Source organism: Poecilia mexicana, unplaced genomic scaffold (assembly GCF_051168715.1).
Source record: "Poecilia mexicana isolate PSO_F unplaced genomic scaffold, ASM5116871v1 scaffold_18, whole genome shotgun sequence".
Taxonomy (NCBI): Eukaryota; Metazoa; Chordata; class Actinopteri; order Cyprinodontiformes; family Poeciliidae; genus Poecilia; species Poecilia mexicana.
Window position 1 is genome coordinate 6,717,530 of NW_028263387.1, and position 26,302 is coordinate 6,743,831.

The window sequence follows — 26,302 nt, forward strand, 5'->3', positions numbered from 1 at the left end:
AATGATTCAACATTTTCTTTATTTTTTTTTTTAAATGTGGAATTCATCAATTTCTCCAACAACTTTTTAAGATGAAACTTTTTTCTGCTGGTGTACTCTGTCATTACAGATAGATCCTTTAATTAAGACAAATCAATATATTCCTCCAATGAATGTCTTTTGTCCAGTAGAATTACAACAATGACTACATTGTCATTCTGTTGGAGGCAGGCCAAGTTCTGGTTGAGTCACTTCTACCCAGCTGACGGCGCCGCTCAGTAGTCAGCCATTTTATTGTACCCTAAAAGGATTCTATAGAAGTTGTTTAACATTTTGACAAATGTCTAGAATCCTTACATGCTCATATATCCTACAAAGCATTCTTATTGATTTGCATAGATCTGAACACATTTCACAATAAGATACAAAAAAAAAGCAACCAAACAAAAGAACATTAACCAAATCTACCAGTGATAAAGGAGCTTTACAGGTAAAGGGACACGCAAAGGAACTGCCTGTTCCTGCTCAGCTGAAGGTGATGAGGTATTCTGGGTAGGCCTGGTCGTCATGGAAGACTATAAACATCGTAGGCTGCTGCGTGTTGTCCACCAAACTGTCGAAGCAGTCAGTGGGGTCTGCACCTCGGGGAGGGGGAGCTTTCATGGAGGATCTACCCAGCGTGTAGCGGCCGGTGAGAACACAAGCAACATACAGGCGCTTCATTCCCGATTGGTCTGGTGGTGAATATCGCCTTGCAGAGTATTCAGCATTGACCGCAAAGTAAACTCCTTTTCCGTATGCAGCAGCTGCAGGAAAAATGACAATGAGAAGGTTTAGAATGATTTATAAACATTGCTTAGTTGCATTTCAGGCAACGGATTTTGTTGAAGGTGTGCCAGTTAATCATGGCTTACCATGTGCTCCAGCATAACTCCTGTCAAATCGGTCTCTTTCAATGCAGTTGCACGACTCTGCAGATGTGCCATGGTACAGAGACTTTTCACAGAGTTCTGCTTGGCCATTCTTGGCTAGAATACGCTGCCGACACACGCTGTAGGCGTTCCACAGGTACAGGTTCTGCACACGTTCAATCTGAGACCACAAAAACAAAAGCCGAATTTAGGATTATTTTTCTATAAAGTGGAGATTTTAGTTGTCCCAATTGTGTAATAATGTTAGCATGCTTACTTTATGGATCGTGTAGTTGGCAGTTTTGAGGAAGTCACTAGCGACCTTCTGGTATTCGTTGGAGTTTGGCAGCAACTCCACCTTTTTAAAGATTTCGTCTTGCATAGGTTCCCAGTGCGAAGGTAAGTCCAAGGCTTAAGCAGTCACACAAAGAAATGTTTAATTTACACAGACTTTGAAAGTGTTAAACATATTGTATAGACTATAAAGCGTTTTCATACCCTACCTTCACTCTCTGTCCTTTTCAGTTCATATCTTCTGCCAGTCACCCAGTCTGTGGCATCTTGTGACCTCATGTTTACCTTGAGAGTCTTGCCTTCAGGCGTCTCAATGTCCACAGACACTTTTTTCTGTAAGTGAGCTGCCTCCAGCATGTAGTTTCCACTAAGGCTCAGCTCCTGCCATTCTCCATTGTCATCTTTCATCGCCCACTGGATGGTAAGAGCCAGCATTGCCTCTTCCTTGTCTTTGAGGTCTTCTTCTAGTACATTCTGAACTGCTTTGTTTATTAACTCTGACACACTCAGGACATCTTCCTTTAAACCTTTCAGGACGTATTCTTCTTTGCTTGACGCATTTCTTCCCCTGGGCCTACTGGTATCGACTGTTTTGTGCTCTACGCTTATTCCCATTAGTTTGACTTTCGCCTGCACTGCGTCCAGTTCCATAGCGTCCAGCTTAGAGACACAATGCACAGGCACAGTTCTCTCTATGAGCTCTTTCTGCACGATCAACTCCAACTCTTTCTTGACGTTCTTGGCGACGTCTGGACCAGAGCTGATTACCCGCAAAACCGTTGACTCAGGCTTCGAAGAGAGGGTTTCGTCTCGTTTGGACGAGAACGTTGTCAGTCTAGAGCACTTTCCTTGGATCTTCTTTAGCTTTTGTCTGGCTTTATCTGCAGTCAGGAAAAGCAGAGCATTAGGCTTCTTTTTAAGCGCATTGTGTTAGGTCTATGGGGTATACAAAGAATGATCCGTTTTTGCAGTTTTGCCTATTTTTGAAGGGCTCTTTCTTCTTTATGCAAATAAGCTGTTGCTGGCCTGCCCCTCCCAACTCAGAGTTTACTCTTTATATGCGTGAAACAGATGTGCAATCAGGCAACCGTACATGTTTGACCCAAAGAAAGGCCCAGTAGCAGAAGGAATGGAGCCTCCTGCTCAACCATGGATGGTGTTCCAACTTATTAAGAGGTCTTCACACTTACTTTGCCTGACAAAGTCAATTTTTAACAAAACTTGGAGATGGCGTTGTGTAAGAGACTTAATTTATCGTTTAGAAAATGGGTCTGTTGGAATTTAAAAGACTACAGTGCGAATATGAAATCTATTGTTAATGTAACGTGACATCCATAACATTAGTCTTACAAAGCCTTCAAGCTTCATGGTATGCATCTAAAACAACACAAAAACAAGAAGAAATCTGCATTGTGGGATTTAGAAGGATTGTGTCCATCCATACTGCGTAACAGACAGCAGAAAGTTTTTGTATTTCTTGCTCAGTCATATCCATATGACTCCCCATACACCATCATAGTAGCTCTTAGGTTTCCTCAAAACTATATTATGAAATACCAATAAGATAATCCAACTTTTAAAGTAGCAAATTAATTCTAAATTGATTATGTCTGCGTCTTGGCACATCGCCAATGAATATATTTCATCTTTCACCACTTGTGTTAAAATCCCAATCTCGTGGAGCAATACATTTCATACCACGTCTTGAAAATTCAATCTAGTAAATGCATTTCGTCTCATTAATTAGGCGAATGCTGTTGAAGGAGACCAGGTAAATAATTGTTCAAAATGTAGGCTAAAGCAGGTCATAGATGCAAGCAAACCTTTGAGGCTGAGGTTGCTCTGAACAATCCGCCCAAAGCGATTCTCCAGCTCTGATCTGTAAGAGCATTGAAAGGAAGCTGAAACAAAGCGTTTTAACTCAGAACAAAACACAAGGATGACATCAGAGTCTACCTCTGACCTGAAACCCTGGAAAATCGGCTCTTGCAGGATGACGATGCGGATGACTGACAGAGAGGTAGGATTCATGTCCCTGATGGTTGAGGCCAAGCCGTCCAGCATCGCTTTAGCAGCTTCTTTAGGAGTCAATGTACCCTGTCCTGCAAGGGTAAAGAGACAGTTCAACTGTAAATGAACATGCAGTTATTAGGCATTCTTCTGTTTATTAGCTTGAACTGAAAGGCTTGGTGGTTTAAGTTATTTTCTTGTTCATATAAATCCAACATTTTCACTTTGCATTATTTAATACTGTCATTTTCACTTTTTTGTCCTACACCAAATCCGCCTCAAGTAAGCCATACATTGAGATGAAGCACAAACCCGTATTAACGGCTGGGAATGCCACTGAGCTGAATCCTTTGCTCTCGCAGAGTTTCAGGATCTTCTTGCAGTTCTTGCGGACCACTTCGCAGTCGGATTTAAAGCTAGCATGGACAATTTCCTTACACCCAAGAAGTCCAGGTTGTGTTGTGCAGATGAGGTCTGGAGGAGTGCCCACTGAAAGACAAAAAAGGTATTCAATTTAAATTTGGCAAGTCCAGCAATAAGCAAATTACCGTAGTACTTTTAAATCATCCTATTCTCTCAAACAGATTTCTTTTGTTCAAACCTAAAACATGAGACATATTTATCAGATTCACATTTTTTTTTGTTCTTTTCGTTTTACCTTTCGTTAATTCTGCAAGGACTGCCGGCCCTGCTGCTGCCAAAATGGCGTGAGAGACCCCTGTTTGGAAAATTATAGTAATGAGAGCATAAATTTAAGACAAAATAATAGTTTTTCTTTTTAAATTTCCAGGCAGACATTCAGATCATACCAGACTGATGATTAGTGAAGTCAGTTGTGTTGACGATAACATCAGTTCCTGCAGCCACAATGTCACCGTGGATGATCTGCAGCTTGATTGCGCCCATCATGGCCGTGACCTCATCCTTACTCATGGAGACATGTCGGTAAAAGGACGCTAAAAAAAGCAAGAATTAAAAAAAAAAAATATATATATATTTAATAGCTTTGTTAATTTATATATTCTGTTAATATTAAACTCGCTAGGTGCCTAGGAGGTTCCAACAACATTTAGAACAATATCTTTATATTGTTCTAAATGTTTCTAGGTTGACGTCAAGTCAAAATATTTTGACACGGTTGTTTTAGTGAAGTACGCCGTCTTGCTTAAAGTTTAAAGTGGTTAATTTAACCCCATAAATGATGCTCTAGCATGCTGTTTCACTTTGTAAAACATTGTTGATAATTTATTCTGTCTTTGAGCATAATAGAAAACTTTAAAACCTTAAACAACTGGTGCTGAAATTCTCAAATGTCATCAAATGCAAATTGCAGACAGAATAACAGCGCTGATTTCAGTGGTATGTCAGTTTTCAGAGGTCAAGGGATTAAAGGGAGGCAACATGAGATAATATGCAGGAACAAAATAATAATACAAATACACACTGTAACAGTTTAAGTAAAAAAAAAAAAATAATAATCCACAAGGCTAATCCCTTTGCAAACAAAACTTAAAACTCCACCAGAACAAACAAAAAGTAAAATGGCTAGCTTTCTTGAAGATGGTTGGGAAAAATAAATGGAAGCTTTCTTGCAATCATGGGGCCAACAGTCTCCATTTTAGTAGAACAGCATTTTATTTCAATGTAAGTCACATTTTGGCACTTTGAAAACATGTAAAATGTATCCGAAAAGAAACCAAAGAATCTCAGAAACATACAAATTAAACCAACCTTGAGTTGGATCAACATCATTTGTAAATCCTCTGAGATGCAACGCTCCCTGTGCAGACTGGAGTGCCTGCAATAGAAATGTAAAAACATCTGAGTCCAATCTACTATACAATGATCTGAGCCCAATCTAGCAAAAACAATGTGGCATTTTCCTAACCTTGCTTGATTCTTTGTCTGTAGGATGGACAACAATTCTGATCAGGAAAGGTGAACCGCTGGTCCGCTTTAGTTCGAAGGCACGAACTTCCTCCAGAAGAATCCTAGACGCCACGTTGTGTGGAAAATTCAGGACAGCTCCAGTTCCCAGCACTGGAAGAGCAACTGAACTGTAGCCTCTGCTGTCACAAGCATTCAGTATCTTTCTGATTCCCTGCTTCAGCACCTAGGAGGTTCAAAATGGTGATTGTTGTAAAAAGTAAGCAAACAAAAACAAACAATTTATGAAGAAAGAAGTACTTATGTTACCTCAATTGCAGGTCCATTTTGTTTGTTATCCCAACGCTGCAGGTTGAGAAAGATGACTGCTTTACATTTGACAGTAGCTACCCTCTCAACTACAACTATATCACTTGGCAGTGTTGCCCCTCCTGCTTCCTGGTAAAACATTGTCACCAGCTGAGGTCCAGCATTTGTTTTTAAAGTATTTCCTATGCGTGTAGACACAGGATCGTGGCCAATCATAGGAGACACAATGGCATCCGCCTAGGACAGAGCAATTTGATTTAGTCAAGATTAACAGAACCTTATTGTCATGACTAAGAAATGATCAGGGTTGACTGTAGTCTAATATGATGAAATGAAATGCCTTTATTATGCAGCTTGACTTGCATGCAGAACTTCTTACCTGTTGGTTCTCAATTGTTCCTTTAACAATCTCAACTTGTAGAGGAGCTTCAGCAGTGGCGCCGCTTGCTCCTTCTCGGTCAGCAACGTCCGTCCTGAATCCAAGATATTTCCCCGGCAGAAGGCGGTCACACGCTTCCTGCATGGCCCTCACCACCTCTTCCCTTTTATCTATCAGAATGATTTTGCTAAGACTTCGCCCGTCCTGACTACCAAACTCCTTGATGGCCGTTACAATGGCCTCAGCGCAAACTTTGATGGGAACGCCATAAATGCCTGAGCTGATGCACGGCAGGGCTATAGACTTGAACTCCATCAGTTCGGCTAAGTTCAGAGCGTTGCAAACCGTTTTCTCCAGTAAGCTCCTCTCTCTGCCACTAGCTTTTCCACTTTCAGGTCCAACAGCATGGAGCAGGCTCTTGCACTTCAGGTCGCCCCCTGTAGTTACCACTACGTCGCCGACAGCAACCTTTCCATTCCCTTTCACAAGGGCTTTGCTTTCTTTCTGCACCTGAGGACCACCTGCTTTACTCAGAGCAGCAGCAACACCACCAATGTGGTTTAGATCTTCATTGGCGGCATTTACAATGGCATCTGCATTCTGCTTTGTTATGTCACCCTGATAAACTATCACCTGCAGTCCATGCTGAAGATTGTATTTAGCAAGACGAGTCATCTGCCTACTCAAGTGAGGCTGTTCCTCGAGCTGTATGAGACACTTCAGAGATTCTGCAACCTTTATGAGCATATCTCTTCCAGAGTGACCACTAAAATATCTCGCTGCCCCTGGCAGGTCAATGGTCACTTTGTTCTCCACAACAGATTGAAGAAGTGGACCCAGCCTATTCCTGACCTCAGTCACTTTGATGGATGGACCTACAAGCAACACCGTGGGGCTGGAAGATGATGCTACAGGAGTGAAGGTAACACCCGAATAGTCAAATCTTTGTCTCTGCAGAAACTCGGTTAATAGAGGACGTAATTCTGGGAAGGGGAGAATGACTTTTCCCTCCACGCTTACTTGGTCCAAGATAAACTGAGATACAATTTCACTCAGCTCGTCAACCTCAACCGAGTGGCCGGACAAACACACAGTGCCACCTACACCAACCCCAACCATGGCTCTGCATTGCATTTTGTTAATCTCGTTTGCCTTGGATTTAAGCGCTTCACAGAGCTCTGGCGGCAAAACAGGATAGTTAGGAATATCATACGTGACATCCTTAAAGTTTTCTTGGATCATTTTCACAGACTCGTCTAATTTGTCGACACTGAAAGAGAAAAAGTGTAGTGTTGTGTCTCGTATTTCTGCTTCCACCATCTCAGCCACTCCCAAAAACTCACTAAGCATCCCGGGACCACCATAGACGTTTTTTAAGAATGCCAAAAATTGTAGGCTTTTGTCAGTAACCGTCCTCTCCAACACTAGCTTCTCCTTTTCACTAATTACTTCACCGGCCTTGAGAATTTCTTCCACAGACCCCAGTAGAGCTATTTTACCTTCATCAGCCTGTGTGACCTTCAATCCTGGAAAGTCTTGCCCTAGGCTGCTTTCAATCACCTTCCAGAGGAGACGCAGTTTTGCCTCACCGATTCGACGAAAAGTGGTTTGTATGTCACTTGGACGAGATCCTTTATTTTTAACATAGAGAGACTCTAAATTGCTTAACTTTGCTTCCACCTGGCTTCGTTCTCCCACAACCACAGTCATTCCGATGTCATTGTACACCTTCACCTCATCTTCAGGCAGACGAGAGCTGTAGGACTGCAGCAAAGCTTTGACTTTGTGAGCGTCCATCTCATAGTGGCACGTGTAGCCATCAAACAGTTGGTTGACCTCAGATTTCCAGTCGTTAGGTTCAGCACCTGGCTGAGCTACTCGCCTGACTAAAACTCTCTCCTCCTCTGGTTGGAGCTCAGCGGTGCAGGAAAGTAAGGCCAGCTGACTGTCTAGTTCTCCTTTGACTTTTGGAGATTCGTTCAGGTAGCGGAGGAGATACGCGTCGCAAGTTAGCTCATATTCTTCACTAGTTGGTGGCAGTTTTGGAGGAATATCGGACAGCTGTGTCTGTTGCCAGAAAAAAAAAAAAAAAAAAAAAAAAAAACATGCACCAAATTAGCTTTTCAGCAAGCAATAGATTCTTCTAGAAGCTTCATTTCAATACTGTAAAAGATACAGTGACTCAAAGATAAATGTTAGAGATTATTCTGTAACTCCGACATTTCCTGATCATATTGGGGAGAATCCAGAAAACACTTCAGTAGGAATATCCATAATATCTACTGAGGTACAATAATAATTAAAAAAAAACATGTCAATAGTAGTAATAGTTTCCCATACTGTAGCAGGGTCAATCTTTCATGTATATTTTGCTTTCACAGAGGTTTAAATCAAGACGTTTACGTTTCCTGCCAACAGTTTAATTCCATTACAGCATTTTAAAAGTGGCCCATGTAGAAGCGACTTGAGTTTTGGTGAGAAATGACAAAAATGTAAGGTTCAACAGCATGATTATTTCAAAAAAAGTTATGGACTTTGGTGACATTTTATTTCAAAAATTATTTTTAAACATTTTAATTAGGTTTTAATTTTCAAAATAGAAAGCCCAGAGTGTAATTTGAGTGAATTTTGGAGTGACAAAGACCTGCACATTTATCTGGGAGCACAGCACAGGAGGAAATAAATCTCGACAGGAATCCAGCTCAGCACATTTTGTGCTTTATTGTCTCATGGGCCACACCCATTCTATATAACGTTTTCTACTTCTTGGGCCTGTGTGAGCAGCTTAGGAAAGAAACTTTGAGTTCAATCTTTACACATGGCATGGATGATAAGGAGAAGTCGAGTTACACCACAATATCTCAAATCTTAAAACTGTTTCTGCTGGCTGCAGATTAAATTAATATTTGAAATGGTGAACTGATTTCAGCGGCATTCATGCGGGAAAACGCTTGTGGTCATGCTCATATTTTCCTCCATAAAAATGCACTCTGACTTTTAAGAGATGGAGCGAGAAGCACATTTTGCAATGAAACAACCTGTCATAAAACTATGAAAAAAAGAAAAAAAAAAGCGTTCCAACTTTACTTCAGTTTTCTTCAATTTTCACAAACGTACCGGAGATGTGGCCGATGCATTCAGGTTCAGGTTGGCTGACTGGTCTGGAGGCGGAGAAGAGGCGGCGGGTCCGGGATTGTCTTGCACAACCAGCTCTACGGCTACACCAGCTAAATCCACAACATGCTTAGACTTCTGCAGGACTCTTTGTTGAGCTACAGCGGTGGAAACATGAAAGAAAATATAAAACGACAGTGAATATTTAACATATTTATGCCAAATGTATGCATGTTGCGTTAACACACATTTGAGAAGTGTTACAGAAACCATGTGAGTAAACAAAGTTGAGGAAAAGGTGTGGCATTCTACTTTCATTAAAGGATGTCAGACTGTTTCTGGTAAACTGGCTCCAACTCACCAGTTTCATTTTACTGTCACATGTGGTGCTGGAAATTGACTTGAACCTCATTATTTAACACATTTACTCACTTAAAACTGGTGATTTTAGAAGATAAATGGTTTACAATTAAGACAACACACACACAAAAATCTGTAAATCAACAAATCCTATCTTTATTCCAGACACAAAAGAAGGTCCATATTTACCGATTTATTTATTTTTGGCCAACTGGATTTATGGTGTAGGACAAAATATTTTTTCTCCAATCGAGTTCGAGAAGCGCCTCAATTTTTTTTTTGCTAACAGCATTATTATGATAAAATTGTCTTAAATGTTTTTAAATCAAATTTTACATTTCAGAATTAAATTAAAATGAAGGTAACATGTTTCCTTTATACACACACATATATATATATATATATATATATATATATATATATATATATATATACACACATCATTATCCCAGCTATTTAAAAGTTAAATTATGCAACAGCTGAACACTCGGGTGTGAAAGTGAAACTATGAATTGTCCTATGTCTAAAAATAGAAAGGAATATACGCAGCCTAGCAGAAAAAAAACCCCTGAATAACATATTAACAAAACATTCTATATGTCTACTAAAATACCTTCCTAAACTAATAAAATATACATATAATATCACTATGTATGCTGCGACATCCTCCTGTTAAATTTTACTTTCGCTTTCACTGCAACTCATTCTTAGAAAACAAAGTTGAACTGCATATTCAATGAGTCCGCTGTCTTACCTTGTTCATCTTTAAAAGCAATGCTGTAAACTTTTCCGCCGACTTCAGTCAACGAGCCGCTCTCTCCTCCGCCCGATTTGCGCCGAATCTGGAAATAATTTTCTATCTTCTTTTTTTGTTCGTCGCTCAAACGGTCGCAGTTAAAGAAGACGGGGAACTTGTAAGAAGCGTCCATGGTGAGCGCTAATTGAAGAAGCTGACGAATAAACTTGGACGTTTATTCCACCTGGAAGCCGCACCTGAACGCGGCTCCGGCTGTTCGGAAATCAGCTGGCATTTTGCATGACGAGTTTGCGCACACGCGCTTCCTGTTATTGATATGAGCCGACGTCAACACAGGGGTGGAGGGGGGGGGGAACGATGTCTGACAACAAGGTTCTGCAACTTATCAACACCGAAATCTCAAATGCATGTAAAGATAGGATATAACTTTCTCCATTTTATTTTACATAAAGAAATAATGAAACAATTTGTAAATTTTAATGTATGACAAGTTTAGTGTTTTTCCCTGGGGCTTCCATTACTGCAACAGAAATAAAGTTATGGTGAAATGAATAAATAAACAAATAAATAAATAGATCACCCCCCATCCCAAATTTACCAGTGGTATAAAGAAATATACTGTGTTTATTCGTGCATCAATTTGAAAAAATTCAATTTCTAGTTTGTAAATATTGTATTTTCTCTTTTTTTTTTTGTCCAATTAACAAAAGTCTGAACAATATGTGCTCAGTATATGTTACACAGTGGTTCAAGGGTATTCACAGTGGTTATGGACCAAAGCCCAAATTGCTAAAACCCTCTAACACACGTCACTTCACATTATCTGTTCAGCAAAACGTTCTCTAAATAAAATGTTGATTTCAAACATTTGTATTGTCACATTTTAAAATTTTCATAAATGTTTAAACTGCTTCTGTGTCTGGTACAAAAACATTTATTGACCACAGTGTGTTTGTAAAACATAAAACATAGCAAAAAGTACAGTAATAAAAAAACAAATCACCAGTGATGTAAGACTAGCAGAAGCAGCTCAGACAAAATCAACAAGCTGAGTCCATATATTTTAAAACACAAAAGTGTTAAAATAAAGCAGTCCATTCATGGTTGTAAGACCTTTCTGTCAAACACTCAGGCACTATCACCCAATTAGTTAATAAGCTAAAATCCATGGGAGACGCAGAGCTGCACTGAATATTAGTTAGTTATTGCTAATAAGTTTTCCCATTTACAATATATCCCATTACAAAATACACCAATTTACCAAACCCCTCAGCACAATACAAATACAATATGTTCTTGCATATTTCAGAAAGTAGTTATGATTTAAAAAAAAGGGGAGTTATTTTCAAATTTACTCATGTTCTGAGAAAAGTAGGAGGGACTACTTTCACAAGCAGTTGTGAAAGATCTGCAATTACTCTACATATATACCAATTTAAACAGCCTGGTACGATTATGATTTTTATGAACTGATTATTGGTTATTTATTTTCAAGAGCTTGAAGTTGGCTGGTACTTATAAACAAACAATACTGGCACTTCCTGAGTGTGACATCTCTCCTTTTTGACCTCCCATTCAACCTGGAGGTTAAAATCCAACCACACAATGCAGTCAGATCTGAAAAAGTAGGTCAAACTAATTCAAGAGATTATGTGTACTACAGTGGAAGGATAATGGGGTAAAGTGTCTAACAACTGACTACATGTTGTGGATTGCTTTTATGTAGAAAGCAATCCTCCTTGTATCAGTCAAATTAAAATCAACTAACTTTGCAGAAAGTGATTACCTTACCAAACATTTCTCTTTAGACCTTTAGAACCTTAAAAGTACCAAAAACAATACTAACTACAGTGGATACAAATGGATGTTTTGTAAATTTCTGAAGAGTCCAGTGAACACTGTTGGGGTCATTACTGGCAAAGGAAAATTCATCCATAGGACACAGAAATAAAAAACACTCAAAAAAACAAAAAAAACAAAAAGCAATCCAATAGCCAAGGTATACTCTTAGGAAGACTCTGGATTAGCAGAGTCCCTTTTCCTTGTAACAGTTGGTAATGCACTTAGCCGCTACAGAGCAAGCAAGTTGAAACTTGTCTGTAGTTTGCTGCAAAATGGTGGAACCAGATTTCAAAACACAGGTAGGATAAAATCTGTTCAGATAACAGTATATTGTAACTTTTTGGATGTCACGCTACTGGATTTAGAAATGGCACCATATCCACAGTGAAATTTGGCGGTCAGAACAAACAGTGATTGGTTATGACTGACAAAAGTGTGAAATTCTTTCCAAAGCATTGCCTGTTTTTCCTCCCACCAGTAGTCAATCATCCAGAGCAGGTTGGTAAAAAGTTTGGTACAAACAATGAATGAGAGGTAGACCTGGAGAAGCCCAAATTGTGGGACTTTATATCAAACCAGTGGCACTGAGAAGAGGAATGTTACAGAGAGTGAACAGTGACTACGAATTGCAAGGTGTGAATGTTTCCGAGTGTCCTTGGTTTTGCTCAGCTGAAGGTGATGAGGTACTCTGGGTAGGCCTGGTCGTCGTGGAAGATAACAAAGATGGTGGGCTGCACCTGACAGTTTACCAAGCTGTCGAAGCAGTCAGTAGGGTCTGTACCTCGAGGAGGGGGGGCTTTCATGGTGGAATTACCAACTGTGTAGCGGCCGGTAATAACACGCGCAACGTACAGTCGCTTTAGGCCCAATTCGTCTGCTAAGGAGTAGTGGGTGGCTGAGAAATTTGCGTTGACAGCAAAGTACACCCCCTTTCCGAACGCTGTAGCTGTAAGAAAGTTACATGAAAACAAATCCACTTAACACAATGATAAACATTTTGGGATTGATTGTGTTTGTCATTTTGCATTAGTCGTTATATTCTGGGAACGCTTTTCTTTTTTTTTAAATCAAGTCTTACCATGCTGTCCTGCGTAACTCCTGTCGAATCGATCTCTTTCGATGGTTTTGCATGATTTTGCAGATGTGCCATGGTAGAGAAACTTTTCACCCAGGTCTGCTTCGCCGTTCTTGGAAAGTATACGGTACCGGCAGATGCTGAAGGCGTGCCACAGGTAGACGTTCTGCACTCGCTCAATCTGCGTTCCAAAGAATTAGTCACATTTTGTTTTTGCTGGGATAATTTGAAGATATTTCTGTGTAAGCAAACTTACCTTGTGAATGGTGTAGGAAGTAGTTTTATGGAAATTGTTGGCCACTTCCTGATACTCGGGCGATTTATGGTCTAACGCTACCTTTTTAAAGTGCTGCCCAGTCATAGGTTCCCAGTGTGGCGGTAACTCCAGCGCCAAAGCAGAAGCCACATTGTCTAATCAAATAATTTTGAGATTTTAAATGCTGAAAAAGTTCAGTTAGACGTTGAATAATAGGAACATGAGAAACTACAATATGCAGCATACCAGGCTCAGCTGCCACATTTTTCATTTTGTACGATGCGCCTGTCGAACAGTCTGTTGCTTCTCTGGTTTTTAAGTTTACTGTGAAGCGTTTGCCATCCTTTGTCGACATATCCAAAGACATTTCTCTCTTCAAGTCAGCTTCCTTGTCAAGCAGGCAGAGTTCCAGCAATTCTCCACTTTCATCTTCAATCGCCCACTTTGCTCCCTCTGGAAGCTCACCCTGCAAATATTTCATGACATTGACAACAGTAGATTTCTTGTGACTCCACTGGATCAGATGTTGGCACCATTACCATTTGGTCTTGTGGTGATGTAGACGATGAGCTTGCTAAATACATGTCCAGTATTTTCTTTGTTGGTCGTTTAGAGAACCCTAAAACAGGAAATGTATATCTTTAAAGAACTGCTTTTTCCTTACAGGCTTCATTAACATTTTTGACTGATGAGATTGTAAAAGGAAAGAAAAATAACCTTGTACTATACATTAGCAGAATTTGGTCAAAATCTACAAGACTAACGGACCAACACAACAGACTACATTTTATGATATTTAATTTTCAGAATGTTGGCAAGAAAGTCAATGACTTCAGGCTCCAACACAATTTTAATATGTAAAGTTCAACCTGGTTAAGTAAATATAACAGGTCCTACTGTTATGTGTGTAGTTATGCTACTTGCTTCACTCCATGTTGTCCCAAAACTTCACAGGACATTAGCAATGATAAAGTGACCTGAAGAAGTGTGGTTTGTAGAACTGCCTCTCTAATGTTTGCTTGAACTGGACTTTTATATTTGGCATGAATGGCCCATAATTCATGTCCAGGTACATGAATTATAAGTGTAGATGAAGTTTTGCCAGCGTAGGCTGAATATGACTGGTTTTGTAGATGAGGCATGTGACCTGTGGTGTTTAGTTTCAAATCACTGAGATGAAGAAAACTCAAGAATAACCAACTAAACTAAGAATGGATGGTGGAGAAAGTATGCTCTAATGTCCCCAAGTAAGTAAGTTTAGGAAAAAGGAATAAGAAGTGGTGCAGATCCTTCATGCGGTAACTTTGCCCAGAAAGTGTAACTTCCCTTTATCTAGATTTAAATGATGCAATACAAATAAAAGCAAAATAATTTTTACTAAGTTTGTTGTATTATCTATGTGAGTGGGTTGAATTACTAATCTATGTCAAAATGGTTCACTGAAGGAAATGCAAATAAAACCTAGAAAGCTGAACCAGCTCTGAAAGTCATCCTGCTGACAGCGACTCTCCAGCTCGGATCTGTTGGAACATTACAACGTTACAATATTAAAACGGTGCATCACGACCTAAAGAAAAAAAAACACATCTTATGGCTGCTGTGAGTTCACCATCTAACCTGAAAGCCTGAAAGACCTGTTTTTCCAGGATAACGATGCGGATCAGAGATACAAAATCTGGATTCATCTCCTTGACAGCCACGGCCATGCCGTCCAGCATTGCTTTACAAGATTCACCAAAGAGCATACCGGCCTGTCCTGTAAGGGTGAACAAACAGCTTTAAACTGACATGCTATTATTAGCTGTGTTTCTATGGTTAACATAACTTATTAATTTTAACCCTAAAATTTGAACTTTTTCCCTTCTTCTCACCTAACAGATTAACTACTGTAAGCAAGTAGGTATGTAATGACACACAGATAAGCTTATACAAACCTGTGTTAATGGCTGGAAAGGCCACTGAGCCGTACCCTTTGCTCTCACAGAGCTGCAGGATTTTTTTGCAAGTGCTACGGATCCTATGGGTGCTGCCCTTGAACCTGGCATGGATTATTTGTTTGCATCCAAGCTTCCCGGCTGATGTTGTGCACATGAGGTCTTCTGGAGTGCCCACTAAAAGCAAACAAAAGCAAACATGATGTTCTGTATTCTTTATCTGAAACATATTCCAATTACAGTTAGATAATAGCTTTCATATGAGGGCATCTGGAAGTCAAAAAGTATTAAAAATGAATATGACAGTTGATCCAAAGCCTACTTTTGCTCACTTTTGATTTGGTCTTAAGTGATTTAAGGATGCATTTCCTATGAACATAAAAAAAGGAATATATATTTTTTTAAATCTGTCAATGAGGCTTACCTTGTACCAACTCAGCATGGACAGCTGGGCCTGCTGCTTGCAGAATGGCTTTGGAGACACCTTTGAAATGTATAAGATACACGAATCAGTAAGAACGAAGGCCAACTGAAATGCTATTTATAAGGAAACCAGTAAAACCCATTTGTTCTTTTCTCTGTTTATTAAAAAGTAAACACTCAAATATTACCAAACCATAGATTAGAAAAGTTGGTCGTGTTGACAATGACATCAGTTCCTGCGTTTACGATGTCGCCGCAGACGAGCTGAAGTTTGACTGTGCCGATCATGGCTGTGATCTCGTCATCGACTGCAGACACACATTGGTAAAAGGAACCTGGAGAGGTGGCAGCAAAAACAAAACATGTTTTTCATTTTAATCTCAAATGTTATAAATCAAACTGGTTCAATGTACTTTCCTGGTCATTTTGTTGTGCCTGTTCTAATAATATAACATCTGTAAATTCCAACAATATGTTTAAATTTAGACTTCTGAAGTATAAGTTGGAGACAAATCTAAAATGTTCAGTCGATCAAAACTTTTATGCAGTTATTATAGATAATATTTATTGGTATTGTACCAACATACTGTACAGTGTGTAGAAATACAATTGATATAGTTTTCATGTCCCCTAAATGTCTTTTATTTGTCTGATGTAATATTCTAATCTTAAATGTCATGTTTTCATTCACTGTAAACAGAAGAATAAAACAAGTTACCCCTTAAATAATGTTATAAGTTACTAAATAGGTCTGTATATAATATGACTATGCCGAAGTGGTTATTGCAAATTTTGTACATAAGGTTTTATGAAAGTGTAAAAAGTCCTGGTTTCATGGCAGTCTGTATAGATTTTGCTGCCTTTAATCATCTTGGTCATCTGTAAATTTAAACTAATTGATACACTGAATACTTTTCTTATAAACTATATAAGCACTTATTTAATTTTTCTTGTTGTTGAATTGGATCACAAGCTAGTGGTTCAACACTAAAGGACCAGTAAAAATGGCAGAAGGGCAAAAGTTACCAGTGGGAATAAAAGGTAACAAATCGAAGGATAATGATTTATGGTCAGAACTTCTTAAGGGTTGACACTTCAGTATGTATTCCACAAAGTTTATTTTTGTGGAAGTCACAAAAATAAAACCTCAACCAAGGCAGGTGCATAAGCTAGATAGCTTAGCTTAGCATTAGGAAGCTTCTTACAGTAAAAATGCAGTTCAAATATTAAACATCAGAAGGTCATTGGCCAGAGGCCAAATAGTCAAAATGCTGATCAAATACAGATGAGATAATATGTTAAGATCATTTAGATACAATTCACAGTATTATGAAAAAAATAAGTTATATAACCTTCAGCTAAATTAACATGGCTTATGTATCCTTTTTGAAGCAACACACTCTGGGTGCACTTAAAAGCCTGTAAAAGAAAAAAAAAGTAAAAAAAACAGTGTCAAGCTTTCAATTTTAAAACAAAAGTGATAAGATTTCTCTAACCTGGCTCGATTGTTTGTCCTTTGGGTAAACAATGACTCGAACTAGGAAGGGCGACTTCTTGGTCCGGTTTTGTCCATATACACCAATCTCCTCCAGAAGAATTGTGGAAGCAATTTTGTGTGGAAAGCGTAAGAGAGCGCCAGTCCCAAGAACCGGCAGAGCTACTGAACTGTAGCCTCTGACTTTACAGACAGACAGAATCCGTTTGATTCCCTGTCGTAGCGCCTGGAAAGTGAAAGCAACGCTTGTTGTAGTTTTGAAAAAGACACGGAAACGGCAAAATTTGGAGTGCGATTTTTACACAAGTTCATCACCTGGACTGCAGTTCCATGTTCATTATTATCCCAGCAGAGTAGGTTGAGGAAGATGACTGCTTTACATTTAAGACCAGGTAGGCCCTCAACCACAACTGTTTCACTGGGCAGAGTTGCCTTTCCCGTTTCCTTGTTAAACTTTTCTTCCAGCTGTTCTCCAATTATATTGCTCAAAGTGTTTCCAATGCGAGAAGAGAGAGGATCATGGCCAATCATAGGACATACGATGGCATCATCCTAGAGGAGGAAAACATATGTTTCAACTAGCTAAACACCAGCATAAATATCATGTTTAATCTAGAGTTTAACAATCTTAGACATCCTTAATAAAGTATTGAGGTATTTATTGATGCAATTCTGACATGGATGCACGGTTTCTTACCTGCTGATCCTCAATGGCTCCTTGAACAACCTCCACTTGGTAACCAGTTCCAGGAGCGGCTCCACTTGCTGCTGGTTGGCCCGGAAAATACATCTGAAATGCCAAAAACTTATTACCTGAGAATGCCCGTCACATGCTTACTTGACCCTCTCAGCCTATTAGTATGACTTTGCTCAGATGTCATCCACCCTAAGTGCCATGACAGGTACGATAGCCTCAGAGGTAGCTGTGAGGCAAATTCATTGCTGAGTTTTGTATTTTATGATATTTTTCAAGGCGAACATGTTTTTAGTAGCACTTCTTCAATTCAGCCTTGGAGCATTTAAAAGAACTGCTTGATTTGTGTTGGTAGGAGTGTAGAAACGTTTTTTTATTATTACTTTTTAGGAAAGTAGAGATATGTTTCTGATATATTTGCCAGCGGAACAAGAAAAATTCTTTGACACACAAAGTTGCTGGCCAAAAGAGAAAGATGTTCCTCTCCGTTTCAATATGCTACAATATTATTTTTACTTAAAACATATTGTGAATTTTCTGCTGGCAGAAGCACCACCACATCCTGCTTTTCGAAGAATGTAAAATATTCTGGGGTTTTTGTTGGTTTTCTTGCCTCCTTCTGTTTTTAGAATGCATTGAATCTGTGTTTAAAAAGCAAATCAGATAATGTCCTAATGCGATTACCATCAGGGCGTTACCTGATGTCCTGATGTCCTTTTCAACACCTTCAAAATGTGTTGAAAAGGTCAACACCTTGATATTACCATTCGTCCCTCTGCAGTAATTTTCATCTGTTGAGATGGTGACTCTTTTTAAGTACAAATCATCAAATGCTTCCAGCAAGTTTAAGGACTGAAGGACAGGGGAGTTTGTTAGGTAATTAACTCAGATGAATTAGGAGAGCATCTAGTCAGGGAAAAGAAAAATATTGTAATAGCTGTAAATCAAGACCTGGATAAATCCTGTCGATGACATTTAATCGTGTCTTAAGAACGGTGGACTGAATTAATTGCTTACAAGTTGAAATCTGAGTGAGTGATGCTTCTCATTCTCGCAAGTGCAACACCAGCTATTGTGCTATGGAAAGTTGTCTGAGGGATTGCTATTAGTGTGTACAATTCAACCATTTTTCCATGCCAATTTTGCATTCAGCTGAAATACAACAAAGTTTCCCTGTCCATGAATTTACCAGCAAACTATCGGATTTTCCGTCAAAGTTTAATTCCTTCGAAATCGTTGTATGTTTAACAACTGTAAATCAATAAATTCATGCATCATTTACAGCAACTAGTTTGGGTTCCTTGAGATATTGCCCAGATTTTTTTTAAATTTATTTATTTTTATTTGTACACAAGTAGAACTTATTGTTGAAGACTTTCCAAACTCACCTCTGACTAGCTCGGTAAACTCCACCACAAACTTTAGCATGTACTTACAGGACACTTTGCTTAGCTGAGGCTGAAAAGAAATCAATAATTTGTCCTTTTTTATATGTACACTGAACATTTGTCTGAATTGTTCGCACACAGTCATCTCTCAGTAGACAGGTAAGCTTTATGAAGTTCTCTGGAAAAGCCCTTACATGTTTTTCCACATTTCTTAAAGTCTGAACAAAGTTCACTTATCCATTATGAAATCTCATTCTATATGGAAAAAATATATAGAGCGAGAATTTTATGACAATTTTACATAGTGTGTATTTCATTTTTATTTTGTAATCTATTATATTGTTATTTTAGATACAATATTCCAGTTTACTTTATCACTTCCGCCCCTAAGGTTTGAAGACACTGCAGTTACTTCGCTTTGTACTTCATACAATGTTCTTGAAGTATATATTTAAACACTAACACTCGGCTTTTCTTTGTTTCTTTCGTGTTTTGACAGGTTCGGGTATCTAGGATTTGGATTATTTAACTACAGTGTTCTTCCTCAGCATGTGAGCTGAGAGGCGAAAGTGAAACCTAGAAGAGTGCCTGTTTTTTTTTAAATATCGACAGCAACAAATATAGCAATAAACAGTTAGCAAAAAAAACAAAAGAGGCAAGTCAAGTAAAAAAAAAAAAACTGTGAAAGCCAGTAATTATTCCACGACAGGATAAGAAACTTTAGCAAATTTATTTTTGTTTCTTACCTTCTCTCTCCTTAAAAGCAAAGCAATGTAATAAACTTTCACCCCCGCCGACTATATGACTCTCTTCCGGAATCTCCTTTCGTTCGACTAGACCAAATAAGGTGTAGCCTTTCTTTGACCGTGGTTCAGACGGAAGAAGGCATAAATCAAGGAAGCAGTGGAGCTGTCAGAGCGGAGGACAGCTGGAATGTTTAGGTCGAGTTTGCTCGTTTGCGCCGCCTGTCGGTCAGGTGTCGGTATATGTAAGCATGCAACGCCGGTGGCTGCACCTGTTGGCAAAACCGCAATAAAAATATAATAGACGTCGTTAACATAATTACTAAAAAGAAGAATGCAATCCTTAATGAAGACTAATGTTTTGATAGTAATTATAGCGCCTCAATGTCAATAAATAAATAAGTAAATAAATATATTTAAAAGATTCTGGAAACTTTGAACTACTTTTAGCTTATAGGTATTTTTAGTTCTGTGAAATAAATGCATTTAATTAGGTGCAATTTGTCAAAAGACATTTAAACAATGTAACTAAGCAACACAAAAAAACTCCACACATTTCTGCCTAAGAATTAATGCTGAAATGAAAGTCATTAAAATGTCATTTTTGATTCCACATATATACTATCCTGAATGAATACATTAGTTTGAGTAATTATTTCATTAATTAGTAGCTCTGAGATTTATTTTTGACACCCAGCAAAACTGATCACATATTTCAGGATATTAGTGCACAGACCTTCTTGAAGTAAAGCTGTCAGATGAACAATAATGTTGCAATTTACTTTATTAATCCTTGTAAGTCTGAAAGAATATTTAGTTCATAAGAAGGCGCTTTAGCATCCCAGGAGTGACTGTGTGATTGGTGTTGCTTTTGAAAATGCAACAAATAATCAAAAAGCGCAGCGGGGACATTTTGAAAGGAATCAGAGGAAAAGAAGAAGTATTTGAAAATAATGCTGCAAAGTCACTGCAAAGTGGAAGTAATTTTTACTTTCACATCCATCTGTCCATGTGTGGTTGAAGACATTTTAACAGATAAAGCAAATGGTTGCATAGTCAAACACTCTGACAGTTTATAAAATAAAATAAAATGAAAACCGACTAGGTGAAATAAATGGACTGCCTTCACATTCTATGTAAAATACAGCAAGCAAAATTGTTTTACAAACAAAATGTTTTACTTGAAGTGAAAAAACTTAACACTGCAAATCATATTAGAAAAAAAATTGAATAGTTTTGGTTTAATATTGTAATATTAACATATTGTGATATTAACATATTTCACCCTTTCTTCAGTTATTTTTGTTCTCCACCAGAGGGCGTCATGGAGCACGGTTGGAAGGTTTCAGCACCTGGCTGTGCTGCTGCACACCTGAAATCAATCAAGCCTCATCAGGAGCTTAAGATCATGTTTAAATCCTGACTTACCTCCTTGTGTTTCCTCCTCCGAGGTTACTTCCTTATGAAGAATGAATTCCGTTTTACTTCTACCTTTGGCTGCCTCAGTCACCTGCAAACCCCCAGAGATTCACGGCTGCGGCCTGGGGCTCATCTTTCTCAGCTCCTTCCACAGCTCAATCGAACCTGATCTGCCCACCACCATGCTTCTCAGATCTCAACTGGGTAGACGATCACGTGACTTGAGTGATGTCATAAAGGTGTTTACACTGCAGTTTTGTGAAATAAACCAATTTTGATTATAGCTGAGTTCATGAGGAATTAACTGGTAATGATGGTTCACAGATTAGTATATGCCTACTTTCTCACAGCCATAAGAAATTACATTTGTCGACAGTTCCTGCTCATATAATCACAATCAACCAAGCACACCATCAAATTCTAATGCCAACCACAGATGGGAAAGGAAGGATGGTTAAGTCTTGTTCTCCCACACTCCAAAAACATGACTGTCAGTTTAATTGGCCTCTCCAAATTCCCCCTAGGTGTGAATGTGTGTGTGGATGGATGGTTGTTTGTCTCTGTGTTGCCCTGCGACAGACTGGCAACCTGTCCAGAGTGACCCCGCCTCTCGCCCGAAACGTTAGCTGGAGATCGGCACCAGCAGCCCTCCCGGCCCCACTAAGGGACAAGGGTACAGAAAATGGGTCAGTCAGAGTCAGATTAAATTAGTATAAATAATTCAATTAAGTTGTTTTATTTATTTTTCTATTTATTTATTTGTGTGTGTGTTTATTTATAAGAATTGTTTTTGCCATCCCAAACAAAAACTTTTTCCTGTGGTTTTATGAGGTGAGTCCAGCTCACTTTGGTGGTGAGAAGATATTTGATTATTTTTGAAAAGCCCATCAGATAATTTATAATTTTGTACTGCAAAACTCAACTTGCACAAATAAAGCATTCATTGAATTATTTATATTAATTGATATCTGACATACTTTTTGTCGTGAGCTGATGATACAAGAACAAATGGTGATTGCAGTGCAGTTTGCATTTTATTTCAACTGATGGACAGTGGAGTAACTAAGAAACCAGTAATTATGTCATGTTGAAGAGCTCCTGTGTGCTGAGTTTTAGCTTCATTGCTCACCTGCTGCCTGGACTCTCTGAAGATCCTCATTAAATCCTCAAAACTCAGTTGCTGCCTCACCTCTCTGCTTTTGGGTACGAACCTCAACAACCGCAAATCATAACACAATGTAAAGGGGCCAATTAACCGAAACTAACCAGCTTTTTTGATGGTGGGAGAAGCCAAAGCTCTTGGAGAGAACCCACATCTGCACATTGGAAACTCCATCCAGAGTTCCCATGATACTCTGTGTGTAGTATCACAGTTCCACTTTGGTGGAACAAAGTTTGTCATGTATGCATCCATATACTGTTTGAAGGGAAATGTAGGGAATGTAAAAGAAAATAAGATGTTGCCTTTTTTGGTGGTGGGAGAAGCCAAAGCTCTTGGAGAGAACCCACATCTACACAGAGATATCATGGAAACTCGATGCAGAAACATCCAATGGTGGAACAAATGTGCATGAATGCATGCACTCTTTTTCAAATGAAATGTAGTGAGCCTAATTAAAAGAAATGAAGATGTTGCCTTTTTTGATGGTGGGAGAAGCCAAAGTTCTTGGAGAGAACCCACATCTGGACATTGGAAACTCCATCCAGAGTTCCCGTGATACTCTGTGTGTAGTATCACAGTTCCACTTTGGTGGAACAAAGTTTGTCATGTATGCATCCTTATACTGTTTGAAGGGAAATGTAGGGAATGTGAAAGAAGCTAATATGTTGCTTTTTTGATGGTGGGAGAAGCCAAAGTACTTGGAGGAAACCCAAATCTGCATAGGAATATTGTGGAAAGTCCATGCAGAAACAAAGTGTTGGAATTTTGAACCCTTGGTGAAAAGCACCAGGGCTGTGTTGTGTTTTGCAACCCCATCTTGTCATTTTGTTTGAACTGCTCTAAGGGGCAAAAGGCATCGGTTCATGCCAGGTCGGATGCCCGGATGCCAGGTCGGATGCCCGGATGCCAGGTCGGATGCCAGGATGCCAGGCATGCGACCTGGATGCCAGGTCAGATTCTTCTCCGAAATATTGGTTCATCTCAATGGAGATACAATCTTCCTCGTCAGTCTTTGCTGAGGAAAAAAGGAAGGTCATACTCCGAAGTTTGTCCTTGAGAGAAGTCTTGGTGTTTTTGCCATTTTGTTTGTGTGAAGATGTAGGTCTCTCACTTCTGTTGTCTGACAGAGTCTTTTCTGTGTGGTCTTGTTGTAAAACTTTTTGTTGGACTTTCTCAACGTGCTTCACCAAAAAGCTGTTTTGCTGGGTCAGAATTTTCTTCTTGCCTTCTAACATCCTGTAGGTTTCTTTCAATACAACCAAATCCTTCAATATCAAATTCAAGGCAACAACTTCTTCTAGAAGCTTTTCGTTGATTTCCTCCAGTTGCTGAAGTTCTTCCTGTCTTGTGTTGTATTTTTCCTCCAAGACTTCTTGAGACTCCAGTTTCATTTTCAGATCATGAACTTGCCGTTTTAACTTCTGGTTTATCGAACGATCAGTCTTTATCTGTTTCTCCAGGTACTTACAATCATCTTCAAGACCTCGTGTGTTTTCTACTCTCATGGCGATTTGTTTGACTTCCTTAGGCAAAGTTTCATTCTCTTCCCGGATAGTGCCGGCTGTATTGAGAAGCTTGCAAACTTTGTCAAAAAATGTGCCAACTTTTTTACAAACTCTCTGCTTAAGAGTTTTGCGTGGGACCACGAATCCTGAAATCTTTCCAAAGTCAAACATTTTCAGTTTAGTTTGATGAGCAACTACTTTAGGCTAAAAGGTTTGCAGCAATTTCTGTAAGCAGAGACGACGCGGACTCCTTCAAAGTGAGGCAAAGGTAATCTTATGATAAAGTCAAGAGTTCCACCTCTGTGACATCAAAGGAGTCTGTGACATCATTGTTGAAATCATTCTTTAGTCCTGTAGCCATGCCAACATGATGACCCGACAACATTCTGACACGCCGGGCTGCCTCAGAAACTGTTAGTGATGTGTGATAAACTGTTGATAAAATAAAACTCCTTTGGTCTTAATATCATTTCAGTAACAACTATTTATTGCCATGTAAAAAAAAAATGCCATTCAGAACTGAAGGGAGCCATGGCAACGTATAATAGCAGAGAATGAAATAGGTTGTTCTCAAAATAGATATTTATGAAGATTATTAACGATTGGAGGCTTAATATTGAGTGCCCTTTAAATAACATGAACACTATGTCTGATTTTAATGTGTTCTTTTTTTGAATTCCATCATTTTGATATAAAATAAAAAAGATGAGAGAAATGAATACTGATAGCCATCAGAAAGAAGTGATGCATATTAAGCTAACAAAAAGAATATAACCTTCAATTTTATCATTTTTGGTGGTTATAACACGTAAAGGGCATAAAATGCGAGTAAATTTTTTTGTTTTTAAGTAGATATGACTTTTTTTTTTAATTATTTTTAAAACAATCAATTTTTTTAATTATATATTACAAGTAGTAATAATCAGAGATTTTTATTAAATATTAAATCAAATGAACTGAAAAAGAAAAAATGTTGCAAACAGTTTGCCACTTTGTGGCAAATCTAAAACAACCTGGATCCAAAGTTTATTTGATCAAGTTGATTCTTATGAAAGTTTATACAGTTTCTGCCGAATTACCAAAGTATGAAAACAATTGTTTCTCTGCGTTATAGATCATTTTTGTCTCTTCGTTTTAGACGGGGAACTGAGAAGGGACAGAAAAAAAGGTATTAATTTCATCAGAGTTCTCAAAGATCCACGATGAGTCGGGTTCTATTGTTTCTCAGGGTTTGTACACAGGAAACAACAAGAGTCACTTTTAGAAGCTGGTAAGACTCTTGCCACAAAACATGAGTTAATAGAACTGGTTTGTCAGAAAACATGTTCTCTTTCCCGTTGAAAAATGTGTCAACAGTGCAGTTATGGAAATATAAACATGTCAAATGTGCTGAGTGATGACATACCTTTTAAATGACCAACAAAAAATATTTACTTTAACTCAAAACACAAAATTAAAATGGGAATGTTAGATGGTGAAGTTTACCACAGTATATATCATCAGGTTGATTTATAGTTTAGCTACATTTGTTCTCTCAAATAAAATTTAATTATCTGACAACTGAAAATATGGAGACTTTGAACACAAGCAACAGGTAACATCTTTACTTGTGGTTGCTAACCAGCCTGTATTGTCTCCTTTTAATTAACCACATTGTTACTAATTAACCACAGTGTTTGCCTAATTTAAATAACCACAGTAAAACTTCATGCTTCATGTAAGACAGTTTTGAAAATATGTTTTTTTTTTATTGCATGAAACATCTTTTACAAAGTCTTTCACCAACTCATATTTTAGTAACACCCTTTAATAAAAACATGCAGTGTGTGTGCAGGCGGCTGAACAAGTAGCTTGTGTTTGTGGTGGCAAAGAAAGGAAAGGATGAGCCAAAGCAGGAAATGTTTGGAACATTAGTAGTTTCCTCAAAAGAAGGAACCACAAGGGCGGATGTTCTATGAAGACGACCCTAGACTATTTTTCACATCTTACTCATTCTGCAGTTTCAGCCTTTCTGTTGTGACAAACATCTGAATTTCTGGAGCTCACACAGGAGCAGAAACATTTTATTTCTGGATTTAAACATGGACCACACATTGCTCTGTGTGCTGTGCCTACTGTGTAAGTACATTACATTTTCTGTTCGAATTGTGTCGGTAAAATCATCTTTAAATGTTTGGACGTTAATCACCGTGGTCAACGGAGAAGAGAAACGCTGAATGTTGGTTGGTTGTGTAGTTTGCTGCAGATTGTTTTAAACATGTAATTACTACTTTCACAGTTTGGGCCTGATTATAAATTCCGTCATGATAAGTGTCCGTACAGAATTTTAGATTTTCAGCATATTTAACATGTTTGTAAAGCTTTAT

The 26,302-nt window shown here is 38.5% G+C and overlaps 2 protein-coding genes across 2 annotated transcripts; both read right to left on the reverse strand.

Annotated features, from left to right (window-relative positions):
• Positions 1-12: 12 nt before the first annotated feature.
• On the reverse strand, positions 13-10,309 carry LOC106909818 (protein mono-ADP-ribosyltransferase PARP14-like). Its single transcript, XM_014976290.2, has 15 exons — positions 9,998-10,309; positions 8,887-9,041; positions 5,770-7,836; positions 5,391-5,627; positions 5,083-5,307; positions 4,926-4,992; positions 4,004-4,150; positions 3,853-3,912; positions 3,507-3,683; positions 3,148-3,286; positions 3,008-3,063; positions 1,394-2,065; positions 1,168-1,301; positions 894-1,071; positions 13-785 (listed from the first exon to the last, which is right to left on the reverse strand). The coding sequence occupies exons 1-15, from the start codon at positions 10,170-10,172 to the stop codon at positions 505-507; spliced, it is 4,770 nt and encodes a 1,589-aa protein (XP_014831776.2). The 5' UTR covers positions 10,173-10,309; the 3' UTR covers positions 13-504.
• A 114-nt stretch (positions 10,310-10,423) lies between these two features.
• Positions 10,424-20,078, reverse strand: LOC106909817 (protein mono-ADP-ribosyltransferase PARP14-like). The gene is made up of 15 exons (XM_014976288.2): positions 19,854-20,078; positions 17,723-17,815; positions 17,341-17,577; positions 17,027-17,251; positions 16,883-16,949; positions 15,719-15,865; positions 15,532-15,591; positions 15,108-15,284; positions 14,791-14,929; positions 14,635-14,693; positions 13,713-13,792; positions 13,420-13,639; positions 13,174-13,328; positions 12,921-13,098; positions 10,424-12,788 (listed from the first exon to the last, which is right to left on the reverse strand). Exons 2-15 carry the CDS (start codon positions 17,813-17,815, stop codon positions 12,508-12,510), a joined length of 2,118 nt encoding a protein of 705 aa, XP_014831774.2. The 5' UTR covers positions 19,854-20,078; the 3' UTR covers positions 10,424-12,507.
• Positions 20,079-26,302: the final 6,224 nt, after the last annotated feature.

Coding starts and splice junctions, on each gene's coding strand:
- LOC106909818 (XM_014976290.2), bottom strand. CDS start 10,172: ATGGACGCTTCTTACAAGTTCCCCGTCTTCTTTAACTGCGACCGTTTG. Junction 9,042..9,997: donor TGCTTTTAAAGATGAACAAG/GTAAGACAGCGG, acceptor CCACCGCTGTAG/CTCAACAAAGAGTCCTGCAG. Junction 5,628..5,769: donor GAACAATTGAGAACCAACAG/GTAAGAAGTTCT, acceptor GCTCTGTCCTAG/GCGGATGCCATTGTGTCTCC.
- LOC106909817 (XM_014976288.2), bottom strand. CDS start 17,815: ATGTATTTTCCGGGCCAACCAGCAGCAAGTGGAGCCGCTCCTGGAACT. Junction 13,640..13,712: donor CATCACCACAAGACCAAATG/GTAATGGTGCCA, acceptor AAATATTTGCAG/GGTGAGCTTCCAGAGGGAGC. Junction 13,329..13,419: donor AAATGTGGCAGCTGAGCCTG/GTATGCTGCATA, acceptor TTATTTGATTAG/ACAATGTGGCTTCTGCTTTG.